The sequence below is a fragment of the Herpailurus yagouaroundi genome, unplaced genomic scaffold, assembly GCF_014898765.1.
Source record: "Herpailurus yagouaroundi ecotype Mexico unplaced genomic scaffold, PumYag 166, whole genome shotgun sequence".
Classification (NCBI taxonomy): domain Eukaryota; kingdom Metazoa; phylum Chordata; class Mammalia; order Carnivora; family Felidae; genus Herpailurus; species Herpailurus yagouaroundi.
In genome coordinates, this window is record NW_024412407.1 from 2,202,879 (window position 1) to 2,212,511 (window position 9,633).

At 50.3% G+C, this 9,633-nt stretch overlaps 1 protein-coding gene across 1 annotated transcript in view; it reads left to right on the forward strand.

The window, feature by feature from the left end:
• Positions 1-552: 552 nt before the first annotated feature.
• ITGB7 (integrin subunit beta 7) overlaps positions 553-9,633 on the forward strand; it is a 14,801-nt gene continuing 5,720 nt past the window's right edge. The window contains 6 exon segments of the mRNA XM_040487991.1: positions 553-594; positions 5,645-5,721; positions 6,667-6,870; positions 8,566-8,637; positions 8,639-8,768; positions 8,861-9,031. Of these exon segments, the coding sequence (XP_040343925.1) occupies positions 6,670-6,870; positions 8,566-8,637; positions 8,639-8,768; positions 8,861-9,031 (574 nt within the window). The 5' untranslated portion in view covers positions 553-594; positions 5,645-5,721; positions 6,667-6,669.

Genomic DNA, 9,633 nt, shown 5'->3' on the forward strand with positions numbered 1-9,633 from the left:
ACCCACCATCATACAGTGGGCACTCGTTTTTCAAAATTAGAGTCTGTCGCCACTGATTTCCCACTTATTCCAGGACTTACTACCTCCATATTTCTTCCTTGCTATCGTGTTCCTGTGTGAAGAAGTGGAAGGGTCCCATCGATTTGCCAGGCAGGCAGACCTGGGTTGAAAACACAGACCAGCTAGTTATTACTATGTGGCCTTGGGCAAGGACTTTTATTTCTTACCTCTGAGCCCCAACGTCCACCTTTCCCTCTTAGCCTCTACATCTGTAAAATTTGACCCCGGGGGGACATTAACATACGGATATGTCATGAAGTTGTTGCAAGGATTAATGACAATATTGTGATATGCCTGGCATGTAGTAGGTGCTCAGTAGACAGACAAGCCTCCGTGCTTCCTTTCAGATCCTTGTATTGTCAACCCCCTTGGCCCAGTTCCACCCCTCTGGGCCCCACCTTCTAGATCAGTTACCCCACCACCCCGAAATCTCCCCCACCCCACCCCAGGGTGTGTCACTTCCTCCTCTGCAGCCTCCCAGATCAGTACACAAAGGCCGCCGCGGCTGGAGGAAGGGCTGCTTTGCACGCACCTGTGAGTACCAGGGCACCAGCCCTCCAGCCTCCTCTCCTTATTAGCCCAGCCCCCACCCCTGCTCCCAATCTCCCGGGAAGAGGACGCTGGGCTCTGATCCCAAGACACCCAGGGTTCAGGTGAGACTCGAGAAAGGCTCTGAAGTCCTTTCTGCATTCCTGAGATCCTCATCCCTGTTCCCTCCAGCTTCTCAAGCTCTCCCAACCCCCCCCCCCCCCCCCCCCGAACCCTCCTCACCTCTCTCTCCTGCATGTGTTTCCCAAAAGTGGGCCTGGAGGGAGGCAAAGAAGGAAGGGGATGTATGATGCTATCATCTGAGTGCCTGCCATGTGCCAAGGGTTATGTCATGGTAGGGCTCTCCCAAGAGGACTCCCCAGCTGCTATCCCTGCTGCCTAGTGCCTGGTGCTCAGCTCAGATCTGCCAGTGGCACCTTGGCTATGGTGTCCTGGGAGACTGTGGCAGCGTGGCTCGGTTCTCTTCCCTCCTTGGGACACTGAGTGGGCAGCAGAGGATTCCACTTGATTTGGAAGATCTGGATAGGTTGGGAAAATGCTCTGTTTCTCAGGTGCTGAAGGGGGTGTTAGGGTGTTGGAGTCAGGATAGAGCCCAGGAAAAGGGAACAACCACGGGGGGAAAGAAGACCGACTGAAGAGGACCCATCAAGGGAAGAGAAAGGGGATTAGGTGGAGCCCACTGGAACTGGAAGGGAGAAGGCACGGCTTTTGATGATGATGGTGCCTGGGTTGGAGGCGAGGAAAGTGGCAAACAGACCGAGTCCCGACCTGTCTTCATCCCTGTTCATTGTGTGACTGTGGGCAAGTCACTTATCACTCTGGGATTCAGGTTTCCATTTGTAAGAGGGGATTGAGTTAGACAGCTCTGCCTTTCTTTGGTTAGGATAGGAGAGGAAAAGGAAGTAAAACAAAGAACCGTAAAGACGCGGAGAAGAGAAACGCAGCAGAGGGATGTCATCAAACTTTTGAACAGGAGGGTGGTGGGGGAGAGAGAAGGAGACAGAGAGAGAAATTAACAAGTGGCAGGCCATGTATCCCCAAGTAAGAAATGAGGGGGACAATTGGGAGAAGAGGGTGGGGGAACGCTGTCCAGAGAGTCCCAGGGGCTCCCTTTAGGGGACATGAGTGGGCTTGAGGTCTCTGGTTTGTCTTATCCTGGGGGCCCCACCTGTGACAGATGAGTCAAAACTGGGCTTTGTGCTACAGCATCTCAGGCCTCCTCGACCACAGGCGTGCAGAGCAAGCGGGGCTGAGGTTACAGTGAGGCTGAGCCTGAACCGGCCTCGCATGGGGGTGGAGGTTCCAAGACATATATATATATATACTACACCTGAGGTCCCAAATGGTGCACAGTGGGGAGCAGGACAGCTGAGGTCACCCCACCCCTTCCCCAGTCTGAATCTAAGCCCAGGCTGGGGCGGATGCAGACGCTTCGGGACAAGGAGTTAGTTGGCCTTTCTCATACACACACCGCCGATGGGAATATAAACTGGCATAGTTGCGAAGGCGGTTGCGTCAGCAATCACTCGCCAGCATTACAAATGATGCCAATTTATTGACCCTACAAATCCTCTTCCCAGGATTTATCTTCCGGATTCACTTGCACACATGTGAAATGATAAATGCATGGGTTTTCACTGCAATAGTTTTATTTATTTATTTTGAGGCAGAGAGAGAAAAAGAATCCCAAGCAGGCTCAGCAGAGACAGCACAGAACCCAGTGCAGGTATCGAATCCACAAACTGTGAGATCACGACCTGAGCGGAAACCAAAAGTCAGATGCTTAACAGACTGAACCATCCAGGCGCCCCCAGCATTAGTTTTAACAGTGAGCAATTAGAAACAATTTGGGGTGCCTGGGTGGCTCAGTCGGTTAAGCGGCCGACTTCGACTCAGGTCATGATCTCGCGGTCCGTGGGTTCGAGCCCCGCGTCAGGCTCTGTGCTGACAGCTCAGAGCCTGGAGCCTGTTTCAGATTCTGTGTCTCCCTCTCTCTGACCCTCCCCCGTTCATGCTCTGTCTCTCTCTGTCTCAAAAATAAATAAACATTAAAAAAAAATTAAAAAAAAAAAGCAATTTAAATCCCATTGAGAGACTAACTGGGATATGATACATCCATGCCACGGAAATGTATACCGCTGTGAAAATGAACAAGGAAGTTCTTTATTTTCTTGAGTAGCAGGATCTCGAAGAAAAGCAATTGAAAGAAAAAAAGGGGCACCTAGGTGACTCAAGTCAGTTAAATGTCTCGATTTCGGCTGAGGCCATGATCCCACGGTTCGTGGATTCGAGCCCCGCATCGGGCTCTGCGATGACAGCATGGAGCCTGCTTGGGATTTTCTCTCTCCCTCGTCTCTCTGCCCCTTCCCTGCTTGTACTCTCTCTCTCTCAGAATTAATTTAAAAAAAAAATTAAAAAAAATCTTTTAAAAAAAGAAAAAAGGGGGACAAACCCGCATGTATTCTAGAATTGTGATTGTAGACTTCTGTCATGTGATTCTACCATTTGGAGAGTATATATTTTCACATTAGTTTGTGTATGCATAAAACAATCTCTAGAAGGATTATCAGCAACAAAAGATAACTTAAAATGACGGTTATTCATTTAGGGTGAGGTGTGGAAATGGGAGGAGGAGGATGGGTATGGGAGATTTCTCACTATCTCAATGTTTTGATTTTTGATAAGATAAAACACACATAAAATTGATCCCTTAACCCATTTTTTTAAGTGTACAGTTCAGTGGCTTTAAGTACGTTTATGATGTTGTGCGACCATCACCACCATCTAGTTCTGGAACTTTTTCTTCACTCCAAAAGAAGACTGCCCATCAAGAAGTTATTCCTCATCCTCCCCTCCCTCCCTAACCCCTGGCATCCACTTTCTGCCTCTGTGGATTTGGGGAATCAGAATACTTCACATGAACGGCATCCGACAAGATGTGGTCTTTTGTGACTGGTTTCGTTCACTTAGCCTAGTGTTTTCTTTTTTTTTTTTTCTTTAACGTTTATTTATTTTTGGGACAGAGAGAGACAGAGCATGAACGGGGGAGGGGCAGAGAGAGAGGGAGACACAGAATCGGAAACAGGCTCCAGGCTCTGAGCCATCAGCCCAGAGCCCGACGCGGGGCTCGAACTCACGGACCGCGAGATCGTGACCTGGCTGAAGTCGGACGCTTAACCGACTGCGCCACCCAGGCGCCCCAGCCTAGTGTTTTCAAGGTCATCGATGTTGTAGCCTGAATCAGCACTTCGCTCCTTTTTAGGGCCAAATAATGCTTCACCGTATGGATGGATCACATTTTGTTTAGCTATTCATCAGTTGATGGACGTTTGCGCTGTTTCTACCTTTAGGCCACTGTGAATAACACTGCTTTGAACAGTCACGTCCCAGTTTTTGTTTTAACTTACTTAGGAATTATCAAATTGTTCCCCACAGTGCCGTGCCACCAGCAACGTATGATGGTTCCATCTTCTCCACATCCTCACCAACACTTATTTTCTGTTTTATTTTATTTTATTTTATTTTATTCTAGCCATTCTGCTGGGTGTGTGGTGGTATTTCACTGTGGTATTTGATTTGCATTTCCTTGATGACTAATGGTGTTGAGCATCTTTTTATGTGCTTGTTGGTTATTTGTCTATCTTCTTCAAAGAAATGTCTATTTAAATCCCTTGCTGTTCAAAAACTGGGTGGTTTGCCTTTTTGTTGTCAAGTTGTAAGAGTTCTCTATATATTCTGGATACTTATCAGATACATGATTTGCAAATATTTCCTCCCTTTCTGTAGCCTGTCTTTTCATTTCATAATGCTCTTTGATGCACAAGAGTTTTATGTTTTTATGAAGTCCAGTTTATCTATTTTTTTCTTTTGTTGCTTGCGCTTTTGATGTCATAGCTAGGAATCCACTGTCAAGGCCAAGATCACAAAGATTTACCCTGACATTTTCTTCTAAGAGTTTATAGTTCGAGGGCTTACATTTAGGCCTTTGATCCATTTTCACTTAATTTTTGTATATGTTGTGAGGTAGGGATTGAACTTGATTCTTTTACATGTGGATATCTAGTTATCCCAGTACCATTTGTTGGAGACTGTTCTCTCCCCATCAAATAATTTGGCACCCTTGCTGAAAATCGATTGGCTATAAATGGATGGATTTATTTCTGGACTCCCCATTCTATTTCACTGATCTATATGCCTGTCTTTATGCCAGTATCACGTTGTCTTGATTACTATAGCTTTCTAGTGAGTTTTGCAAGTGAGAAGTGAGAGTCCTCCCATTTCATTCTTTTTCAAGATTGGTTTTTTTTTTTTTTTAATGTTTATTTATTTTGAGGAGGGGGAGGGGCACAGAGAGAGGGAGACACAACCAAAGCAGGCTCCAGGCTCTGAGCTGTCAGCACAGAGCCCGACCTGGGGCTCGAACTTATAAACTCCGAGATCATGACCTGAGCCAAAGTTGGACGCCTAACCAACTGAGCCACCCAGACACCCCACAATTCCATATAATTGAATCAATCCATATAATGGATCCGTATAGGATCAGCTTTCCCACCTCTAAAAAAAAGGCCATTGTGATTTAACTTTTTGAGTTTTGAAGCATGGCTATGGATTGCCTATTCAAAATTTTAATTAATACATTTTTTTAAATTAATACGTTTTTTAAAATCAGAAATTTGCCTAGAGGTCATTCCAGGAATTACCCTGCCACAGGCTCTTTCTCCAGTCTATATTTGCTTTGTGCAAAGGACAGGAAAAAGAAAATTTTGCCAACCATGGCCTGCCTTCCTCCGTTATCCCAGACTTTTAGAAAGTTTTCTTATGGTCTAATTTTCATTCCTCTTGCTACCATGTTGGCTACCCTTCCCTGCTTCTTTCACACACTTCTTCATCAGCTCCAGCCTTCCTTCCTCTCATTCCTATTCCCCGACCTTCCTCCTTTATTTAGAATCCTTGACCCTCTTCCTGTACTTAGAATCCAAGATTATGAAAGCTACAAGGACTGCCAGATTATTTATTCAACTCTCTCTCTTTACAGATGTGGAAACTAAGGCCCAGAGAAAAAGTCTGACTTGCCATACAGCCAGTGAGGGACTGAAGCAGGACCAGAACCCGGTCTGTTTCCTGTTCGGTTCTGATTCCACTGTGGCTTGCAATCTTGGTGAATAGACCTGGGCGGATGTAGACCTTAGTGCTTCCAGGCCTAGTCCCCAGACTCTTGTTAGGCCATTTTGCCCACGTTGGCCCTAGGGAAGTCTGCACACAGGAGGGACAGGGTTTGTCTGAGGCTCCTACCCAGGCCTGGGACGTGCCCCTTCCCAACATTTTGAAGAAACTGCTGAATCCACAGGGGGAAGTGAAACTATGAAGGGAGATAAAGATTTGGGGTAGAGGTTTTTTATTTTTTTTCTTGAGTAAGCTCTACATCCAAGGTTGGGTTTGAACTCATGACCCTAAGAACAAGACTCGCGCTCTACCGACTAAGCCAGCCAGGCACCCCTGGGGTAGAGTTTTGAGAGCGACAACCACAGACTAACTTTATTTTATTTTTTATTTTTTCTTTTTTTCTTTTTTACATTTATTTACTTTTTGAGAGACATAGAGAGACAGAGACAAGTTGCGGAGGGCAGAAAGAGAAGGAGACACAGAATCTGAAGCAGGCTCCGAGCTGTCAGCACAGAGCCCCATGTGGGGCTCGAACTCACAAACCGGAAGATCACGGCCTGAGCCGAAGTCAGATGCTTAACCGACTGAGCCACCCAGGCGCCCCTTGACTTACTTTATTTTATTAAAAAATGTTTATTTATTTTTGAGAGAGAGAGAGAAAGTGGGGGAAGGGCAGAGAGGGGGACAGAGGATCCTAAGCAGGCTCCGCGCTGACAGCAGCAAGTCTGATGTGGGGCTAGAACTCACAAACCCTGAGATTATGACCTGAACCTAAGTCGGACACTCAACCCACTGAGCCACCCAGGTGCCCCAACCACAGACTAATTTTAGAGGACTGAGAACCTGGAGGTCCTCCCTAAGGACCCATGTGTCCCCCTTTGTATCGTATTGCAGGCCATGGTGGCTTTGTCAATGGTCCTTGTTTTCCTGCTGGCTCTGAGCCGAGGTGAGAGTGAATTGGATGCCAAGATCTCATCCCCAGAGAAGGTCACAGAACGGGGGGATCCTGATCTGTCCCTGCCGGGGTCCTGCCAGCCGGCCCCCACCTGCCAGAAATGCATCCTCTCACACCCAAGCTGTGCCTGGTGCAAGCAACTGGTAAAGATGGCTCCGTGGCCTTTGAACCCTGTGTATGTGTATGTGCAGAACGGAGATAGGTTTGCGACTGTGTGGTTTTCCGGGTGCTCTCTGCAGTCCTGTGCGTGACTGAGTTTGTGCACATAGGACTCCTGTGCGTGGTTGTGTGTGTGTGCATACTCAAGCATGCAAGTTTCCTGTGTGTATATGTTTGTGTACCTGTGCGTTTGTGTATATACGGAAAAGACTTGTAACCATAAATTTGGAGGAAGTGTGTCTGTGCTGGAACTCATGCTTGTGTACAGGGAGAGGGACCTGTGGTACGTGTATACATGTGAAGAAGTGCGTTTGTCAGCCTGGGCAGCCATAACAAAACTGGGTGGCTTAAGCAACAGGAATTTATTTCTCATTGTTCTGGAGGCTGGGAGTCCAAGATCAACATGCCAGCCAATTTGGTTTCTGGTGGCAACCTTCTTCTTGGCTTGCAGGCAGGCTGTAGACAAGCTCTCTGGCGCCTCTTCTTACAAGGGCATTAATCTCATCATGAGGGTTCTACCCTCATGATCTCATCTAACCCTAATTTCTTCCTAAAGGCTCCATCTCCAAATGCCATCACACTGGGGGTTAGTCTTTAGCAGAAAGTATGTGACTGGGTTTCTGAGTCTATGTTGGGGGTGTGTGTACCTCATAATGTTCCTAAGGTATGTAGCAGCCTGTGGCTGGGGGAGTAGAAGGGAAGGAGTTAGAGGTGTGTACACCTTGGGGGAAAGGCTTGATCTGCCTAAGTGGCCAGGAAGGATGCTGGGGAGCAGGTGTCTCCCTGGCTGGTCAAACAAGGCTGTTCTTTGCTTTATGCCTTAAAGAGACAGGGCTCATGGAGTGACAGAGCATGGCAGGTAACTGAGTTGGGGGCGAGGGTGAGAACAGAACTGTCTCCCTCAAAGGAAGAGGGAGAGTTAGATGAGAGATGAGGGCAAACTCACCAGAAGGAGAAGGCACAGCCACAGTGGCTGAGCAGAGGCTGAGCCAGCCCAGGAATCTGGGAGGACCGGAAGAGGAGACTCAGAGTCAGCAGGAGGCAGAGAGCAGAGGTGCCAGGCAGGGGCTTTGGGGACAGTCAGATATGTGTCTGCCTCCTTCAATCTCTGGACCTGAGTCTGGCACCAGGGCCAGTTGAGAAGCCATTGTAACTATTTCCTTCCTCTGCCACTTCCCAGCCAGTCCCAGGGGTGCCAGCCAACTGGGGGGAGGGGGTGTCTCCTCTTCTGTCCCTGTCCTTCCCCTTCCCAGGAATTTAGCCTGGGTCTCAGCCTGACCCCCTTCCAGTTTGGGCCTAAGCATGCAGGGGAGGTTGGACTAGGAGGCCAGGCTCCTCTTTTTCTTGTGGTAGTGAGGTCCCTGAGATCTCAACAGGAAGTCTGTGGCCCTAGGGGGAGGAGAAAGGTAGGTGGCTAGGGAAAGGGGGTTGTCTAGATAAGGTGGGGGCTGGTGGGGTGCTAGAGGAAGCGGGCTCTGACAAAGACAGGACGAGGTGGCTGTTGGGGGAACGGGGAAGGGAGGGCATCCTAAGGGCTCAGGGAACTGACCGCGAGGGGAGGGTTAGGAGCAGCCGGCATCCCGGGGGTCGGGGCGGGGGTGGGGGAGAGGTGGTCTGGGAACAGGGCTGGGGTGTGTGTGGAGGACTAGAGTCCCCGACGCGCTTCCCCTTGGGCGCAGAACTTCACCGCGTCGGGGGTGGCGGAGGCGCGGCGCTGCGGCCAGCGACAGGAGCTGCTGGCCCAGGGCTGCCCCCCCGGGGGAGCTGGAGGAGCCCCGCGGCTGGCAGGAGGTGCTGCAGGACCAGCCGCTCGGCCAGGGCGATCGCGGCGAGGGGGCCACCCAGCTGGCGCCGCAAAAGGTCCGGGTCACGCTGCGGCCGGGTGAGTCAGGGGGCGGCGGGCTGGGCTGGAGGTCCGGGCTGAGATTCGATGGCGCTCGCTGACCCGCGCCATCCCCCACCCCGCTTCCCCAGGGGAGCCCCAGCAGCTCCGGGTGCGCTTCCTCCGGGCAGAGGGCTACCCGGTCGACCTGTACTACCTTATGGACCTGAGCTACTCCATGAAGGACGACCTGGAGCGCGTGCGCCAGCTCGGACAAGACCTGCTGGCGCGGCTGCAGGAGGTCACCCACTCAGTGCGCATCGGTGAGCTCGGCCTCTGCCTGCAAAAGCCGCTTCTGCCTCTGCCAGCGTCCTGGGCGCACAGGGGCCCTGCCTGCCCTCTCCCGGTTTTTAACAGACCTGGCCAGGCCCCGGGTTTCTGGCGTCTCTCTCCCAGAACATCCACCTTCTAGGACAGAACTGGAGGGGATTTAAGAGACTACGGGTGGGGGTGGGGGTAACCGAGGCCCAGAGTCTGGCCAGACCTCGTTCAGACAGCTCCCAGGGGTCAGACAGCACACTGTGGACCTGCCAACCCAGATACTGCCCTGATGCCACTTTCTCAGCCCTGTCTGTGTCTCTAGGAAAAGGTCTGAATGTCCCTGTCCCTGGCTGTGGCTTCCACACTCACATCTGCCCTATTCAAGATCCCCTCCTTTGCCTCATGCTGCTACTACACCCTACACCCTCTCCTTCCTCGGGAGAGAGAGATCCTGTCTGACCCTCCCCTCATCCTCCTCTTAATCTCCTCCATCCCCCACTGCCCTGAGTCAGTGGCCTAAACCCTTTGTCCCTGCCAGGTACTCAGTCCCTGTGCTCTAGGAGCACCCGCTCTCGTGATCTCTGCTCCTCTCTGACTGTCCCCC